At 43.4% G+C, this 19,695-nt stretch overlaps 1 protein-coding gene across 1 annotated transcript; it reads right to left on the bottom strand.

The window, feature by feature from the left end:
• Nucleotides 1–2,175: 2,175 nt before the first annotated feature.
• Nucleotides 2,176–19,488, bottom strand: LOC146380839 (uncharacterized). Its single transcript, XM_084939877.1, has 4 exons — nt 19,168–19,488; nt 17,298–17,404; nt 4,098–5,366; nt 2,176–3,724 (listed from the first exon to the last, which is right to left on the bottom strand). Exons 2-3 carry the CDS (start codon nt 17,313–17,315, stop codon nt 4,116–4,118), a joined length of 1,269 nt encoding a protein of 422 aa, XP_084796003.1. The 5' UTR covers nt 17,316–17,404; nt 19,168–19,488; the 3' UTR covers nt 2,176–3,724; nt 4,098–4,115.
• Between the last annotated feature and the right edge of the window lie 207 nt (nt 19,489–19,695).

Below are 19,695 nucleotides of genomic sequence, written 5' to 3'. Positions count from 1 at the left end.
GTCAGGTATTTCAGCATCAGTGTTTTGGTGGAATGATTGAAGGACTGTGAGAAGTTCTGACACCTGAAGCTATATCACAACTGTAGTGGGGAGGAAACACTCAGCATTTAATGTTTCCTGATAACGAATACTGTTTTCTACAGTGGGTTTTATGCTACAGCCATCAGCTGTTCATTCATCAGTTCATGTGAACAAAGTTAAACATGATGATAACCAGACTGTATACTCACTGGTCACTTTAGTAGGTCCACAATTTCGGCTGCTTATCAATCTAAATATCTAATTAACCAATGACATTGAAGAAACTCAATGCATTAAGGCATATAGACATCATCAAGACGACCTGCAGTTCACATTGAGCATCACACTGAGGAAGAAAGGCGATTTAAGTCACTCAAGAGGCTTTACAGCTTTATACGCTTATTAACATATTATCACACTATAAAGTAAATGCCAATTCATGACTAGTAGCACACCGATAAACAACTGCAACCATGAGCAGGTGAGGATGATCCTAAAGCCACCGCTGATGACAAACAGGAGTTATTTGATGTGCTTTCATTAATCAGGTTGTTTAAAAGTTAAACCAGAGCATAAGATGTCAAAAACACACAGAGATTAAGTTAAAGGTTGTGAAACTACATCCAGCTGGCATCCCAGGAACTGACTGTCTGCTTAGAGAAACGTCCACCATCCAGTAGTTATGGATTCTTGATCGTCTGCAGCTCTGCCTGAGGATAACATGCTTTCTTTGTCACGACGCGACGCGAGCCAGGTGTAAGTTATTAAAGGACCCAGGATGCAGCACAACTGAGGTGAGGAAGCTTTATTGGCAGTGAGATAACAAACAAAGGCGAGGGTGGCAAAAAACAGAACAGAGAGTAACCTAAACTGGGAAAAGCTAAACAAAAACAGACCTGAAACAGATGGAGGCACGGCTGGGAGTAATTGGACATAACGGGACAAGGGGAGTGAAACTAGAAACACTGACGAGAGACACAGACCTACAAAATAAAACAGGAACTCACACATGCAAAGACACAGACTAACAAACCCGGACTTGACACAGGAATACACAGGCAGAAAAGCCTAAATACTAAACTGGGGAAGAACAGAACCAAAACCCAAAGAAAGAGAAAACCAGAACCAAAATACATCACAATAATAGAAAACACAAAACGCTGGGTCAAAAGACCCAGGACCATGACATTCTTACAGAAAGTGAGCAATGACAGAGAACTCACATTTTTATGCACTGCTGGGATTGAGAGCCCTCTCCTATTTACTAAACTGGCACTTTAACCAAACCAGCCATAAACATTGTCACAGCTGGTTGTGGCTAAGCAGTAGTATAAAAAGGAAGGATTAAGCCTAGCTTAAGCTGCAACTGGAAAAACAGTCAAGGTTACACCTGAAGGACTCAACATTTGAATGTTTCAGATGATCAAAAAGGAAAGAAATATGACAAAGGTTACCTGGGTCAGTGGAAAATAGTCTGTAAATGGTTTCATTTGTTAAGGGTAAAAAGGTATGAAAAACAACCTGACCATGTATGGAAGCCGGCTGAAAGACCGCACACAGCAGCACATCATGCTACGATCAAAAGAAACAGCAGAGAAACAAAGTCACTGACATCAGTATGAAAAGGTTACAGAGTCATTTCTAAGGCTTTGGGACTCAAGCGAACTACGAGCCATTATCCACACTACAGGAAAAAATGGAAGAGTACTCAAGCCTCCCAGGAGCAACTGGCTGACTAGAAATACTGCAAGAGTGCATCGATGACTAATCCAGGAGGTCACTGAAGAACCCAGATCATCATCTAAAGACCTGCAGGCCTTACTTCGCTTAGATAAGGTCAGAGGTCATGATTCAGCAATAAGAGATTCAATGGGGGGAGAGATTCAACAACAGAAAGGCTCATCTCACATCTACCAACAAACATCTGGATGATGTTTGTTGGTAGATGAGACAGAAGCTGTAGTTTTTCGAGAGATTTGAGTCCCGTTACACGTGGCATTAAAAGAAGATCACAGGAACAGCCTGACACAGTGGTGGTGGTGTGACGTCTTCCCAAGAACACCTCATACCAAAAAAGTGATTCCAGGAAGGATTCTTGTATATGTTGTTACCTGATTCTTATTGAGGTGAGAGACAAACGACTGCAAAGTCCCATTAAGGTGCGTCAAAACAAGGATTTTATTGAAACAGATATGGGGGGAAGTCGAGCACGATCACTCAAAAAGCATCGATCTTCTCCGAACAATAGTTGGGGTGGATCATTTATACATATGATGACCAACAATATGCGTCACCCCAGATAAAAAACAACATGCATGTTCCAGTAATTCTATCTCAGGAGATATTCTAAAAAAGAACAGTTCCTTCCTATGTTCCTCCACCGCCTACCAGATACATCCTGTTATTACACTCTTCTGGACTTATCAGAACTAAACTGTCATGTATGCAGGTACACAACATTTGCAATCAGTTTACCCAGGCAGACTATGTGTCTGTGTTGTTGACCTTAGCGCATGACCTCCGTCCACGTCATCTGTTACCAGGCAAACATCAACAGCACAGGGCACACAGCCTTTATTTCCTCTCTTAAACAATCATGTATAATATGTGTTAAATTGTATATATAGGCAATTCTTTCAGCTTGAACTTTGCTCCATTGATCAGTCGAACTCGCGCCGGCTGTAGCTTCAAACCATTAATTAACTTCAACCCATTAATAAGCACAAAAAAGCAATATATATGTGTATATAAGATTGTAATGTAGTTATACTAACACCTGAAATACAGACTTTAATATAACATCATCAGTTTCAATAAATGTGTCAAAGAAATGATAATCATGATAAATCATACATGATACAACAGTAATAATAAGGATTATGAATAGTAACATAGATTATGAATGTAAAATAATATTTCATTCCGACAATGTGGAACCCTCTAACCGAGTAACTGAGCTGAGTCGACACAAGAGGAAAAGAAGCACAACTGCATGATACACAGAAGTGCTGGCTCACTAATCAGCTGCTAGAGACCACTGAACCATCCGAGTTTTACTTCTTTACAGATGAGCATCCAGACCAGGACAGAGAGGAAATCTGACATAACTGAGTCAATGAAACCACAAAAAGATCAAGCTGTTTAAGGTGGTAATACACCAAAGTACAGCCCAGACCCAGATCAGCTTGCGTTTTTATCTTTTTCTTGGATATAAAGTCACATCAGTGGTCGTTTCACATCCTGTTGATGGCTTTAGTTCATATTGAAGGTTTTCAAAATCAATGGGTGTGAAATGTTTTGATTTGTCACACTGGTCACAGCTGTAGTTTCCCCTCCATGTATGTACGTTCATGTTTGTTACGACTTCCTGACAGTGAGACACTTTTCTCACAGTGTCTGCATTTGTATGGTTTCTCTCCTGTGTGGACTCTCTCATGCACTTTAAGATGATCCGCAGTGGTGAATGAGAGATGGTTTTTGACCCCATGTGACAGAGTTAATTTTGTTTTAATTCACTTGGTTTAGGGAAGCCTCTCCCACATTCTTTGCAGTAGTTCATTTTGTCTCCAGTGTGTCTGAGTTGATGTTGTTTTAGGTTCTCTTGATGACTGAAAGTTTTTTCACAAAAGTCACAGAGAAACTCTTTCCCACCACCACAGTGACGACAGGGTTGAGAACTGGATCCATGTGTGTCGCTCTGCTTCTAAACAAAGACACAAAGACAGTGTAAGTCAGGGAATTCTTTCAACATTTTTATTTTTAACACCGCCTGAAATAAGGAGTATCTGTGCCAGTGTCCAATTATATCTTACTGTTTACATTATAACACTCAGCTTACTGGGCAACATTAAGTCTTCATTTGTAGGTAATCTACTTAATGGGAAGACTGGTGATTAAACCCCTGGATGCTCTACTCTGCATCCCACAAGATACTGACTCCAACCTGCTCTCCGATGCATCCATTGGAGTGTGAATGTTAGATAGAGAGAAAGGGGAGGAGCTTTTAAAACTTTTAAGCTTTGAAATTAAACTTCATTCATATAAAATTGTAAAACTGTTAAAAGAAAAATACATACCTCACAGTAACTGCACTTTTAGAGTTTCTTTCTGCTGTGAATCTTTTGGTGTGATTTGAGGTAATGTGGAGATTTAAAAGTCTTCTCACACAGGTCACATTTATAAGGTCTCTCCTCAGTGTGGGTAAACGTGTGCTGCTGTAAGTTTTTGTATGTCACAAAAGCTTTACCACACTGATCACAGCAGTAAACATCATTTTTGGTGTGAATGCGTAGGTGAATGTTTCGGCTGACTAGCCAGCGGAAAGTTTTTCCACAAATGTGACAGCTGTACGCTTTAACTCCACTGTGGACGAGTTGGTGTGTTTTTAAACTTCCAGACTGGTTAAAAGACTTTCCACACAAGTCACAGTTGTACGCTTTAACTCCACTGTGGACGAGTTGGTGTGTTTTTAAACTTCCAGACTGGTTAAAAGACTTTCCACACAAGTCACAGCTGTACGCTTTAACTCCACTGTGTATGAGTTGGTGAGTTTTGAGGTTTCCAGGACGGTTAAAAGACTTTCCACACAACTCACAGCTGTATGCTTTAACTCCACTGTGTATGAGTTGGTGTCTTTCTAAGTTTCCAGACTGGTTAAAAGACTTTCCACACAACTCACAGCTGTACGCTTTAACTCCACTGTGTATGAGTTGGTGTCTTTCTAAGTTTCCAGACTGGTTAAAAGACTTTCCACACAACTCACAGCTGTATGCTTTAACTCCACTGTGTATGAGTTGGTGTCTTTCTAAGTTTCCCGAACGGTGAAAAGACTTTCCACACAACTCACAGCTGTACGCTTTAACTCCACTGTGGATGAGTTGGTGTTGTTTTAAGCTTTCAGCCGAGGTAAATGATTTTCCACACAAATCACAGTTGTATGTTTTAACTTCACTGTGCATGATTTGGTGTCTTTTAAAGCTTCTAGCATGGGTAAAAGACTTTCCACACAAGTCACAGCTGTACGCTTTAACTCCACTGTGGATGAGTTGGTGTGTTTTTAAGCTTCCAGCATGGGTAAAAGACTTTCCACACAAGTCACAGCTGTACGCTTTAACTCCACTGTGGATGAGTTGGTGAGTTTTGAGGTTTCCAGGACGGTTAAAAGACTTTCCACACAAGTCACAGCTGTGCGGTTTAACTCCACTGTGGATGAGTTGGTGTTTTTTTAAATTTCCAGACTGGGTAAAATCCTTCCCACACTCATCACAGCTGTATTTTTTCTCTTCCTTTCTTCTGTGAGGTTTGTCAGCCTCCTTAGAGCGCTGACTTCTTGCTCCATGTTGGTCCTGCAGTGACAGAGATACAAACAGAGGCAGTGAGTGAAATGCAGTCGTGGAACAAACTCAACCTTCAAATTTCCTCTATTAACAGTAGTTTTAAACCAAAGGCTGAAGTAGTTCCTTTTCAGTCAATACACTCGGTACAACACACGTGGTATGGGATATCATGCCCTCACGTGTCCTGGCTGAGGAAACCTTTATTCACGCCTTTAAGGCAGATGATCTGTGATGACGTGTGCACAGCCCCAATGTGCCGCCACTGCTTCGGCAGTCAGCCCCTGATTCACTGTGTAGCTAAGAAGCTGCAGGTGGACTAGCCCTCTCCTCTGCCAGCTCAGAAGCTGTCGCGGTTCACAGGCTTTTTCCTCCAACTGGACCCCACAAAATCTAAAAACTGCCTTCCTATGTTCCCAAACTTTGTCTGAGAGCTAAGTGCATCATGTGGCAAACCTCTGTCTACCTGCATCACTGTACCCAGCTATGAACAGTACATGACGTTGGACAGCACCAACAAAACTGGCTTAGCTAACTCACTCCATATGGAGCTGTCTCTGGCCGCTTACCTGGCCCCATCCAATCCAATCCAATTTTATTTATAAAGCACTTTAAAATACCCAACACAGGAACAAAGTGCTGTACAGAAAATAAGTTAAAACAATAGAATAACAGAAAGCAGCAAAATAAATAAATAAAACACATAAAACATAAAATTAAAACAGCCCTATATTAAAACAAAAACAAGATAAAACAGCATCGAATCACCTAAAAACCACTAAAATAAAAATAAAAACCAACATCTCACGTGGTGTCAAAGGCCAGGGTAAAGAGGTGGGTTTTCAAGAGTGACTTAAAAACAGATAAAGAACTGGCCTGTCTAATCTCTAAAGGAAGCTCGTTCCACAGTTTTGGAGCTGCTACAGCAAAAGCACGATCTCCTCTAAGTTTACGCCCAGTCCTGGGTATCTTCAGGAGCAGCTGATCAGCTGACCTGAGAGAGCGGGTGGGTGTATAAGGCTGTAGCAGCTCAGAGAGATAAGATGGAGCTAGGCCATGGAGAGCTTTAAAAGTAAATAAAAGAATTTTAAAATGAATCCTAAAAGAAATGGGCAGCCAGTGAAGTGAAGCTAAAACAGGGGAAATGTGCTCGAACTTTCGAGTGCCAGTTAAAAGACGAGTTGCGGCACTTTGCACCCTCTGTAGATGACTAATATATGATGCGCTGACCCCAATATAAAATGCATTACAGTAATCCAGCCGAGTGCTAACAAAGGCGTGGATCACTGTCTCAAAGTGCTGCCGTGAAAGAATTGGCTTTATTTTTGCAGCTGCCTGAGGTGAAAGAAGCTAGATTTTACCACTGCCTTAATTTGACTGTCAAGCTTCAGTTCACAGTCCACTTTGACCCCCAGGTTTGTGACAGTTGGCTTAACATACTGTGCCAGGGAATCTACATACACATTGGGGGTCTCAGTGGGGCTGCCAAAAACCATCACCTCGGTCTTTTTATCATTGAATTTTAAAAAGTTAACAGACATCCAAGCCTTAATGTCATCGAGACACCGAAGTAATGGCTGTGTAAGGTATCTGCCTTTTTTCTTTAGAGGGACATAGATCTGACAGTCATCAGCATAAAAGTGGAAAGCAATGCCGTGCTTTCTCAGTACAGAACCAAGAGGAAGCGGATATAAAGAGAAGAGGAGGGAGCCTAGAACTGAGCCCTGTGGGACACCACACAAGAGGGGAGCGGAGGACGACACATAGTCACCGAGGCTGACACAGAAAGTTCGCCCCGCCAAGTAGGACCTGAACCACTCCAGTGCTGTGCCCCTAATGCCCACCCAGTGCTCCAAACGAGGGAATAAAATGGCATAATCCACGGTATCAAACGCAGCTGTCAAATCTAAAAGCACAAGAACAACACAGTCCCCAGCATCAGTCGCTAAAAATATGTCATTAAAAACTTTTAAAAGGGCTGATTCAGTGCTATGAAAGGCTTTAAAACCAGATTGGAAAACCTCTAACACATTTTGCTTTTCCAGGAAGGCCATTATTTGGCTGTAAACTACCTTTTCAAGAATTTTGGAAAGAAAAGGTAGTTTGGAGATAGGCCTGTAATTTGCAAGAACCGTAGGATCAAGACCAGGTTTTTTAATCAGGGGTTTGACTACTGCATGTTTAAAATCTTTAGGGACAACACCTGACATCAGACTATGGTTTACCAGCTCAAGAACCAAAGGACCAACTGTAGGTAACACCTCTTTTAAAAGTTGAGGAGGGACAGCATCATTTGGAGACCCTGCAGGCTTAAAACGACCAACAGTCTCCTTTAAAAAGGACAGAGTCACAGGCTCAAACCTGCCAAAGACAGCAGAGCAGGAAACAGTACTTGTAGTTTGTCCTTTTTCCACTTGCGCTCAGCTCGACGGCAGTCGCGTCTGACAGCTCGGGTCATGTCATTCAGCCAGGGCTCAGATTTAGTTTTAGGCAGTCTGGTGTTTAATGGAGCCACAGTGTCCAAAGCAGTCCGACAGGTGGAATAAAACCATGAGCTCAGTTCCTCAGTCTGGCTGCATAAAAAATCCGGGATCTTACAGATCTGGTCAAAGACTGTTGAAAAGTGTTCAGCAGTGGAGGAGTTAAAAACACGACAGCGCTGAGCAGCAGCGCGAGGTTTAACTGAGGCACAGGCAAGAGGAACTTCAAACATCACAGGACTGTGGTCAGAAAACACAGCATCACAAATCTCTATGTTAAAAACAGAAAAGCCATGAGATAAAACAAGATCAAGTGTGTGTCCACGTTCACGTGTGGGACCTGTCACACATTGCACCAGATTAAACGAATCAAAAAGCCCTTCGCCATGGGCATATCAGGACAACAGTCGTGAATATTAAAATCCCCAACAATAAGAACACGATCATATTTGGACATGAATTCAGCCAAGAAGTCAGCAAAGTCACTCACAAAGTCCTTATTGTATTTTGGAGGCCGATAAACCACCGCACACAACACTGTGTGAGAGCAGCCCAACTCAAACAGACAGTTCAAAGCTGGTGAACGACGGGGTTGATAGCTGCTTACATTTAAAATGACTTTTAAAGATCGTAGCTATTCCTCCTCCTCGGCCCAACATACGTGGGGAATTAAAATAGCAGCAATCGCCAGGTAGAAGATCTGAGAAGATGCTGCACTCACCAGCGCTCAGTCGGCGCCACCGACTTAACCATGGAGTCGGCATCACACCATTCATGCTTTTCGGCATCACACCATTCATGCTTTTCTTCAAAGATGGCCTGGAGATCGAAAAATGCTAACTACCTGGAATTACATCTGCTGTTCACCTGACTGCTGCTTCCAAAATGGCCTACAAAGCAGACTGGAGGAGCACTACCTTGCATCATGCCTGAACAGAAGCAATGTCCAATTTCTTAAATATTCACATTATGGCCCACAGAACCGCTCCCAAACCTGGGGGGTGAATCAAACATGATTAGTCACCAAATACAGTTTTTAACCTTTTCTTTTTTGGCTTTTGCAGTGTTTGATTTTTGTCCCAGGATTGGCCCAGTTTTTGTGATTGAAACAAAAAGGCTTGGACAGCGAGCAAAGCTCTGACTGGCTGAAAGAAGACGTTCGTTTTCCTTCTGTCTGCATACTGTTTTAGCAACAATCCATACAGGTTGGCATCACCAGACCCCTTTGAGTTTGGGTTTGTGGTTGTATTAAATAAGATTCCATCTACAAAAAAGACTTATGGTTTAATTTGAAAATGAATAAAAACGAGTACAACAAAAAAACCCAAAAAACTCTCGTCTGGATTATTTTCTGTTCAGCAGCTCATTGCTGAGTAACATTTCAGACACTGAGATTCATCCTATAGCTGTCAGCGATCATGCTCCTGTATCTTTAACACTAATACAGAAGAATAATACTACACCAAGTAAAAACTGGAGATTTAATACATCACTGCTCAAAGACGAAGAGTTTATCAAATACTTTAAAAAAAAGAATGGACTCTATATTTAGGCTTTAATGACATTCCTGAAACATCAGCATCTGTCCTGTGGGAAGCAGGGAAAGCCGTGATGAGAGGTAAAATAATTGCTTTCTCATCACATAAGAAGAAAGAAGAAAACAAAAATATTCAGGAACTAGAAAAAAACATCAAATTCTTAGAAAAAGCCTATGTGTCATACCAAGATCAAGAAATATTAAACAAAATACGCAAGACAAAACTAGAATTAAATGAAATTATTAATAAAAAGACGAAATTCTTAGTACAAAGACTTCGCCTGCAAAATTATGAACACGGTAACAAATCCGGACAATTTCTTGCTAACCAGTTAAAAATCAATAAAGAAAAAACAACTATATGTGCTGTTAAAGATTTATCTGCGAATACAATATATGATCTTAAAAAAATAAACATATTTTTTAGGGATTTCTATGAAACTTTATATACACCACAAATAAACCCATCTAAAAATGAAATTGATAAATTTCTCGACAACATAACTCGAGGATGCCAATGTTCACATTTTGGACAGAGAGGACAGATGGTTTGAAAGAGGAGTGAAAGAAGCCATCTATGTCCACTGTGAGCGACCATCTTTGAACAGAGGCGGGGGTTTACGACACCAACTCTCTGCCATCTATAATCCAGTTTTGAGATCCCTTCCCAGACGCCTTAACGCCCACTCACATCCTGGGCCATCTGACCTCAGGAATTCGCATGATAAGGTGGGGCCAGGTTTCACAATGAGCTCACCCGAAACTCTGGCTGATTGTGACCCACACCCAGTTTCACACCTTGGCTCAGGCGATTAGAGGATCATCAGGGGGTCCTTTTGTCCCTCTGTGGGGGGATACTCCCACTAGGTTTATATCTGGGACTCTCCACCATTTGACCTTAGAACTGAAGAAGCTTCTCGGATGAGAGGTGAAACGTCTTCAAGTAACTTAAAGAAGTCCAGACGCTTTTCTTTGCAAGCTCCTTTGACAACATAACTCTTCCAAAATTATTAGACACCCAAGCAATGGCACTGGATTCGTCACTGATGCCAGGTGAACTCCAGGAAGCTCTGGTAAGTATGCCCAATAATAAGGCTCCAGGTCCAGACGGCTTTCCTGCAGAATTTTACAAAGAATTCTGGGCGATTCTGGCACCAGTTTTTCACAGGATGTTGCAGGAAATCAAAGAAAATGGTAGACTACCACCAAATATGAACTCTGCAAATATCAGTCTCTTACTAAAACCAGGCAAAGACCCTGTATTTCTATTGTCCAATATCCCTTATTAATGTAGACCTTAAAATAATCTGCAAAGCTCTCTCAAAGAGATTAGAGAAAATAACCCCCCTTTTAATTCATCCTGACCAAACTGGTTTCATAAAAGGTAGGCACTCATCAACAAATACACGTAGATTACTTAATTTAATAGACCACTCATGCAGTAAAAACATTGAAACCATAATATTTTCTTTAGATGCGGAAAAAGCATTTGACAGAGTTAACTGGAAATTTCTATTTGCAACTTTACATAAATTTGGTTTTGGATCCTCTTTCATAAACTGGTTAAAAATATTATATAACTCCCCGACAGCTTGTGTCAGAACAAATGACCAAACATCCTCCAGCTTCTCTCTCCTGAGGGGCACCAGGCAGGGATGCCCACTCTCCCCTTCACTGTTTGCAATTTTTATTGAGCCACTAGCAGCAGCAATTAGACAGGCTACAACAATTAAGGGAATAAAATGTAAGAATATAGAACATAAAATCAGCCTTTATGCAGATGATGTGTTACTTTTTCTCCAACACTCACAAACCAGTATCTCTGGGGTAATTGCATTGATAAATTCTTTCTCAAGTGTCTCCGATTATTCAATTAACTGGTCAAAATCAACAGTTCTTCCGATTAATTGCTCCTTCCATAATTCTTCTCCTTCCCCACTGCAATCTGGAAATATAAAATATTTAGGTATTAATGTCTCTCTTAAACTTTCAGAATTAACTAAATTAAACCACATCCCACTTTTAAAGACAGTAGAAGGCGACCTGGCTAGATGGAAATCTTTACCCATATCACTCATGGGAAGGGTCGCCGCTATAAAAATGATGGTCTTGCCAAAAATAAACTATTTCTTTTCAATGATCCCAAATAAGCCATCACAAGATTGGTTCAGATCTCTAGACTCGTATATTTCTAAATTCCTTTGGAAAGATAAACCCAACACGTATCAGTTTAAAAACACTACAAAAGACCAAGGATAAAGGAGGATTAGATCTGCCTAACTTTAATCACTATTTTTTAGCCAACAGGCTTCAGTTCATCTCTAGATGGTTTAAACACACCCTCTTAGATGAACCTTGGATAGATGTAGAACAGGCACTATGTAATAACCTAGAAATTTCAGACCTACCATTTATCAGCTCAAACATCAAACGACATGAATGCTTTAAAAGCATCAACATCAGCTCTTCTCTGACAGCATGGTGGGAGTTTCTAAAAATGACAGAGTCTTCATTAATCCCATGCAAACGTACACCTATCTGGAACAATCCGGACATATTACAAAACAATAATATGATAAACTTTCCAGAGTGGAGTTACAAAGGAATTAAATACTTGGAACATATATTGGAAGGAACAAACTTTATTTCGTTTGACAGACTAGTTACACAATATGGGATCAACAAGAAACGGTTTTTGGAATATCAACAAATTAAATCCATAGTAAAAAAGAAATTTAATCCCAGTGAAGTTGAATTACAAACACCACCAAGTGTGGTACAATTTTTTAGTCTAAAACCCCCCAAATTATTGTCTAAAATATACAGAACACTTTCTAAAATAGATGAATCAATATCCCTTCCTATTGCAAAATGGGAAGCAGATTTATCAATCAACTTAGACCCAAACCTTTGGTCTCAGATATGCTTAAAAACCTTTCAATGGATCAGAAATCCCAGTTTACAAAATATTACACAGAGTGCACTATACTGGTCATAGGATGTTCAAGATGGGCTATACGCCTTCCAACAACTGCTCACACTGCACAGCAAATACACCGGACAATTACATCCACGCTCTTTGGTTCTGTCCACCAGTTCAGAAGTTTTGGCGTGAGATATGTGAAGACTTATCAAAGTGTCTGAAATGTAACATTCCAGCCTCCCCTTTAGTATGCTTGCTGGGCAACTTGGATGAGGTCACTGCAGAAATAAACACAGCCCACGTTGTTTTTACGGCCCTATGCATTGCCAAGAAAATGGTCCTCATTAACTGTAAAAATAAAAATAATCTTAATTCTAACCAATATAAAAACCATCTAATAGATCACATTCGTCTTGAAACAGCCTCTGCCATCACATTTGATCAATCCCTTTGGGCTCCTTTGATCGGCTTCAACACCTAGTGGGAGTGGGGGATCATGGTTTGGTCCTGCCTTCGCTATTGTGGTTGATATGGGGGTAGGGACGGCCTTGGGGCGTCTGGGGAGTCCCTAGAGACGTTTTCCCTGGAGGGCCTAACCCGGGGGTGTGGCCATGACCTGGTTAGGGGCTCTGGGGGCTCTTAGATGGTGTTTTCCTTGTGGCTGCGTACAGCAGAGATGGGGGAGGGTCTGTGCTGGCGGACGTTGGTTACTGGTCTGGTAGCCTGGCTGCCCCTGGGTGGGTCCGGGACGGGCGTGGAGGCTTGGGAGTCTGGGGGTGCTCCGCCCCCCGGTCTGGGGTGCTGGCTGGGCCTTGGGGGCTTGGGTCCTGGCTGTTGTGTCGCCGGAGCTGTGGGCGGGTGGGTGCAGGGGGGCTCAGCCCCAGTGCAGGGGACCTCTGGTGCATCGGCCCAACTAGGGGGCTCTCTAACTGGTGGGGAGGCTGTTATATCTTTGCAGGTGGTCTCATCTCTACAGGAGCTCACTCTGCAGGTGGGGGGAGAGATATAGGAGAGGGGGAGAATGAACTCAACCTGGGTGTCTATTGTCTTGTGTAGTTTGGGAGATGATTGGATGATGGGGTGGGTGCAGTTTTCTCTGGGGTGGAGTCGGTTGGGCTGCCCCGGACTCTGTGGGGCTGGGCGGTGCTGCCGCTGCGGGCCCCGGTCCGGATGGGCCTGGGCCCCCTTGCCCTGGTGGGTTCCAGAGCGTGGGGGTGCCTACTGGGGTCAGCGGGGGAGCTGGCCCCAGGGAGGGGCCGCTTGCCCCTCCCTTTCTTCCCTCCCCATCCTCAGCTGCCTCCCTATTCCCGCTCTACCACACCCACCCACACACGCAGGGCTTGGGGTGCAGGTATGTCACCAGGGTGCAGGGGAGGCACTCCCCCTCTGTCCCCTTCTGGCCGCCTGTGCTTCACTTTTATTCTGCAACCTAGACATCCACATTACTCACACTCTCACATAACACATACATATAGGGCCTTGGGGGTGGGCACGTTTTACAGCATCCAGAGGATGGTCGGTGTACTCCAACCCACCTCTGGCGCTGGTGCCCTACCCTCAATTTTAAATGCATTTAGACACTAAGGGTTTTCGGGAGGAGCCGTGCTGCTCTCTGAGAGGAAGCAAGTACCATGCTCTCCTGTGTTTTAAATGCACTTTAGAACAGCACACAGCAACACTACATATGAGCGGGCGTAGGGAGGTTTGGGGTCTTCACTCACCCCGGTTCTGTTAGCCGTCAGGGCTGGGGGGCTGGGAGGAGGTGCTGGCCGTCAGACTGGGGTCTGGGATGCGGGGCCTCCCTGCTACTGCAGATAAGGAGGTGGTACGCTTGCCTCCACCCCAGAGAGAAGGGTTACATCTCCTGGGTTTAGGTGAGGCTTGCCCCTCTGGGGGCGGGGGTACCTGGACCTGGGATATAGAGTATGTTTGGGGAGTGCGACTGTCTGTGCAGTGTCTATTTGTGGCTGTCTACACGTTGGGTGAGTGCCGAGTATTTGGTTGTGCACATGGGGTGGGAATGCACGTTTGTGTCCGCGTGCGCCTGTTCGTCTGTGTCTATATGTCAGGTTGGGTCTTAGACTCGACCTCTCTGGGTACATCTCAGGCCCTCCAAAGTACGGAGGCCTATCTCCCCTCACCACACTCCCTGCCGGTGGCTGATGCCCTCAGACGTTGGTGTGTTGGTGGTCCTTGTCGTCTGGGGCTGGGCGCTCATGCATGTACCGGCTCACTCCTGGTGGCCGATTGGCGGGGCCTGGCGCCTGTGGTCCGGCTGGGCCCCTTCCGGGGGATGGGATGCCCTCAGGCCTCTGGGCCTGAAGCTCGGTCCTCTCTGGCACAGCTGGCTGCCGGCAGAGCCCGCGGGCACGCCACTGCAACCCCCTCTGGCCTCTGCTCCGTAGCTGCTGGGTGACCTCTCGTTTGGGGCTCTACTCAGCACTTGCCAGGAGGGTGGCACGGTTCCCCCCCCTTTTGGTGGTCCTCCTTGGGTCCTTGTACTCTGGGGCCTCTGGATATCTGGGGCCTGGATCTCCTCCATACCTGCTTCATACCCTGGGGGACGGGGCTATGGCTCCCCACACTTCCTAGCAGATCGTTACATGGAGAAACCTTTGTAATACAAGCATGCTGATCCACACAGGTGTGCACACAGGTGTACACACGGGTGTTCACAGACGCGGACTACACCTTTCTTGGCTGCTGCCTCAAAGCACATTGTGCGCTGTCTATCTTGCGTGCTGCACAATTTTTTTTCTCCATACAGGTGATCCAGGTGTTTTGTTTGTTTTTCTTTCTTTCTTCCCCCCTTTCTCACCGTCTCTTCTCCCCTCTGGTTTTCTTTCTCTCCCTCTCTTTCTTTCATTCTTTCTCCCTGTCCTATCCTCCAGTCATGTCTGTCTCGTTTGTAGCAACCGAAAATCAAATAAATTCATAATTATAATAAAGGTCAATCAAATGGACCAATATGGCAAGGCCATGATGATCCACTTGGTAAAATAAATCCGCTTGGCATCTTTCTTGGCCTTAAGACAACAATTCTGATGGCTCAAGATCCAAACGGGACACAAAAAAAAGAAGAAAAAGAAAAAAGAGAAGTGTGTGTATGACCGGCAGTGTCTTTTGGAAATGCAATTCTCTGAGAAAGCTCATAACCACATCTCTCGCTACAAGAAACATTTACTGACTGCGTTGGGTGAGCTTGGACCCCTATGCCAAACAAGCTGGAAGAAATCCATAACTATGCCTGGAGCAACACCCAGGAGGAAACACAGAAAGCGGTGTGATAGGATGCAGAAGCAGGGTAAGCATAGAGGACCTAATGCAAGGTTAGCTGCTAACCAATACAAGCCAGACGTACGGACACAGTTGCCGGCCAATGTCTGCTCCCTTGACAACAATATCAGACTGTGGAGAGCTTCTCAACGCAGTGTGAGGAACGATGCTGTGGCAGGGCTTCCAACACATTACGTACTACAAGCCCCCTCCCCCAATGACAAGGGACACCAATTGTGAGTAAATGCCTCGAGCGTCTGGTCTTGAAGCACATCATGAACAGTCTCCAAATAGACCTGGATCCCCTTCAGTTTGCATACAGGACCAACCGATCTACAGAAGATGACCTCTCTCTACCACACTGCATGTTATGCTGTCACACCTGGAGAGGAAGAACACCCCTCTGCCAGAGCCCTTTTCATCGACTTCAGCTCAGCTTTTAACACGATCATTCTGCAGCAGTTGGAAAAGCTGATGCTATCAGGCGTGGACCCTGCAACCTGCAAATGGGTTTTCAGCTTCTTGAAAAGCGGCAACAGACAGTCAAGGTGGGCAGTCACACATCAAAGACCATCTTGTTGAGCACAGACTTTCCTCTGGGGGGTGTCCTGAGCCCGTTGCTGTTCAGTCTGCTCACACATTACTGTAAGCCAGACTCAGTGCTAATCATATTGTGAAGTTCAAAGACAACACAACTGTGGTTGGTCTCATCACTGACAACGACCACTTATAGAATAGATGTGGAGCAGCTTGAAGTGTGGTGTAGATCCCGTAATCTCACCAACAATGTGGACAAAACAAAAGAGATGGTGATCGATTTCAGGAAGTCTGGCAGAGATCACCACACAGACTTCACCATAGAGGGTGCTGCTGTGGAGAGGGTCAGCAGTGTTAGGTTCCTGGGTGTGCACCTTGCTGATGACCTGTCCTTCTTCATTAATACAACAGCAGTTATCAAAAAAAGTACAAAAGCGTCTGCACTCCCTCGGGAGACTCAGAAAAGCAGGACTGCACCCAATTACCATCCATTCGGCTATAAGCACAGCTATACTCTGATGCCTCCTATCCACACACACACACAGCAATATACCAAAGCCTTTCCTCGTTAGCAAGTTAAAGACCGGTTGAAGATGTTCTGTCTTGATTTCGCTCTTCATGAGGAATAAGTCTCTAAACTAGCGGGGCCTGTGGAAACACAGACTCAACAGCCATAAATATTTTGTGCTTGTTAATCAAATGCGTATTTGTAGCTTTGTAAACCAAAATATGTGAACATTTTATTTTTGTGCATCTACAGATGAGAATTTGTCTATGTGTGTAAAAAATATTTACAAGTGTTACAAATTTTTCTGTTAATATCTGGTTACAGATATACTCCCCAGATACACACACTACTTAATTTAATTATCCCCCTCTGTGAAAGGGCTGAAGCTACCTGTATGAGTGTGACTATTTGGACTGGAGTTTGTTTATGAATTAAGATTTTATGTTCTTTACCCCTTTTTATTGTTGTGATTTATTACTGCCTTTTTACTGTTTGTTAAACCATTTTTCTTTTTAGTTGTATTGATTATTGCACTGTAGATGCTGGTGAGAAACACTTTCACTTCAGCCTGGGTAATACCATACGAAATGACAAACTTCTTCTTGAATCCTTTTCAATCTTGACAAACAAGCATCAGCTGATGAAGTGCACACAGTTTCAATAAAAGTGATAGGTTCTTCACCTTTTGTCTTGATGACATTTTTGTCCACTGTAGCGGCTGAGCTGAGTCCGAATGGTTGAAAATGTTCGTCTGGTGCTCCGTCAGACTCTTCTCCTCCTGCTGATCAGCTGGGACACAAAACAGATCTTTGTAACATCACAGTGAAACAAGAACGGAGGAAGGAGTCTTGACTGATCAGGCCCCATCATAGCTTAAAGATCTCATAGCATCACACTATCCCATTAGAGCACTTTGCTCTCACACTGCAGGCTTACTTGCGGTTCCTACAGTATTTAGAAGCACAACAGAAAGCTGAGCCTTTGTCCTCGTTTGTATGTCAGTGATATATTGCTTTCATTTTTGTAAAATTAATCATTTAAATTTTATGGACAACTTTAAAGTGGATCCCACCAGGTAGTAAAATCGAGAACACACACACACTTTCCTGTTATCACTTGAAATATCTGGGCTCAAATTGTGGTCATTGTTAAATGTTGTCATTGTGGTTCTTAAATTTGTAAAGTCTTAGTTCAAACTATAGGATCAAGACATTCCTTTGTCCCCCTCCCCAGCCTCTCGAGGTTCTGGGAAGGGGCTGTAGTGTTTTATCACGAGCACATCCCTTGTGAAGGTTCTGTCTGATGTTGCTTCCTGCTTTTATGATCCTTTTGGTGAGGTCACACACACACACACACACACACAGTGGCCTTGTCTTTGTAACCGGGGGGGGGGGGGGGTTACGGTGGGAGGTGCTTGTGTTGTGTCGTATTGTGTGAACTGTAACAGTTTGTCAATAAAAAGGCTACGAGGACAGCTGCTCTTTGAAGGATTTGGGCTAGAGACAGTTGGAGCGTGAGCTCCACTGCCTGCTTCTGACCAAAGCCTTTCCTCGTTAGCGAGTTAAAGACCGGTTGAAGATGTTCTGTCTTGATTTCGCTCTTCATGAGGAATAAGTCTCTAAACTAGCGGGGCCTGTGGAAACACAGACTCAACAGTCATAAATATTTTGTGCTTGTTAATCAAATGCGTATTTGTAACTTTGTAAACCAAAATATGTGAACATTTTATTTTTGTGCATCTACAGATGAAAATTTGTCTATGTGTGTAAAAAATATTTACAAGTGTTACAAATTTTTCTGTTAATATCTGGTTACAGATACTGTTAGGATTTAAATATTTATATTCTTAATGCTGATTTGCTGATTATATTGTTTTATGCATTTTAATAATAGAGGCTTTTATAAACCAGGCTCAGAGGTGAAAAAGAACTAGTTCTGAGGGTGACAAGTTGCCATGGAAAAAGACTTTAGAAAGGAGAAGTAAAGAAAAGGGGAAGTCGCTTTTCTTCTTACTTCCTGTGCAGAGCTGCACAGGAAGTAAGACGCAAAGAAAGAGGAACTGGTACCATATAAGGAGTTGTTTTGACCGAAACTTGTACATCAAAGTCGAAAGCCACATGCAGCCAAGAAACCTGAGCGCAGTTTTACATCTGTAGATGCACAAACATAAAATGTTAACACATTTTGGTTTACAAAGTTGCAAAACTCAATACACAAATACGCATTTGATTTACAAGTAAAAAATATGTATGACGACATTTGAGTCCATACAAATAGAAATGAGGCTGTAGAGGTTTGGTGCATGCAGAAAAACAGCTGCAGGGACAATGAAAAGACTTTTCTGCTCCAACTTTCTACGAGCGAACGCTCAACTTCTCCCAGCAAGCTGAGCTAATGATTAGTTGGTGTTTTTCTCCAAACACTCTCTCACTCTTCTCTCAACGTGTTCACAATAAACTGTGAACAGACACCGAGGAGAGCAGCAGAAGACCTCATTCAGGAGCTAAACTCAACATGAACTGAACTCACAGTAAAGTTAGCTCGGTGCTTACCTTTGGATGAGCCCACAAACCGAGAGAAACTCCGTGATGAAGCTGGAACTCTTTCCAAACACAGGAAACAGATCAGGGAGCAGAGACCCACGTGGTTCACGCTGATCGCAGCTACGATCCAGGAGACAAGGGTGGGCAGATCGATGCAGATATCGATCAGGACGTTGGTAGTGGTATATGATCGATACTTTAGTTTGTTTCTCTCCTTTAAGTCCACTACTTTACTCCCGTTTCATGAAAAAGCAGCGCTCTCTGCTCGACTCTTCTTCCCCGCACACACGCTTTGCTCCGCCCCCTTCTTCCTGTTCTGCTGTGATTCGTTACTTACGGTCACGTGACGCAGCTATGCATCCAAGTAGGTGAGGTACGTCCTATTTCCTTCTATTAATCTTTTTTCCTGGCTTCGACGAAAACTTCATCATTGGTAGGAGAATTGCTAAAAAGAGACACTGTATCAGTTTGTTACTTAAAGTCATGAACAGGAGTATTTCTACTGCATGTTTTTTTTTTGTTTAAATTGCCACGTCC

This window comes from Perissodus microlepis, chromosome 9 (assembly GCF_051167445.1).
Source record: "Perissodus microlepis isolate ML-2025 ecotype Zambia chromosome 9, ASM5116744v1, whole genome shotgun sequence".
In the NCBI taxonomy this organism is placed as follows: Eukaryota; Metazoa; Chordata; class Actinopteri; order Cichliformes; family Cichlidae; genus Perissodus; species Perissodus microlepis.
The sequence above is the reverse complement of the archived record's forward strand: the minus strand, read 5'-3'. Positions and strand labels throughout refer to the sequence as shown.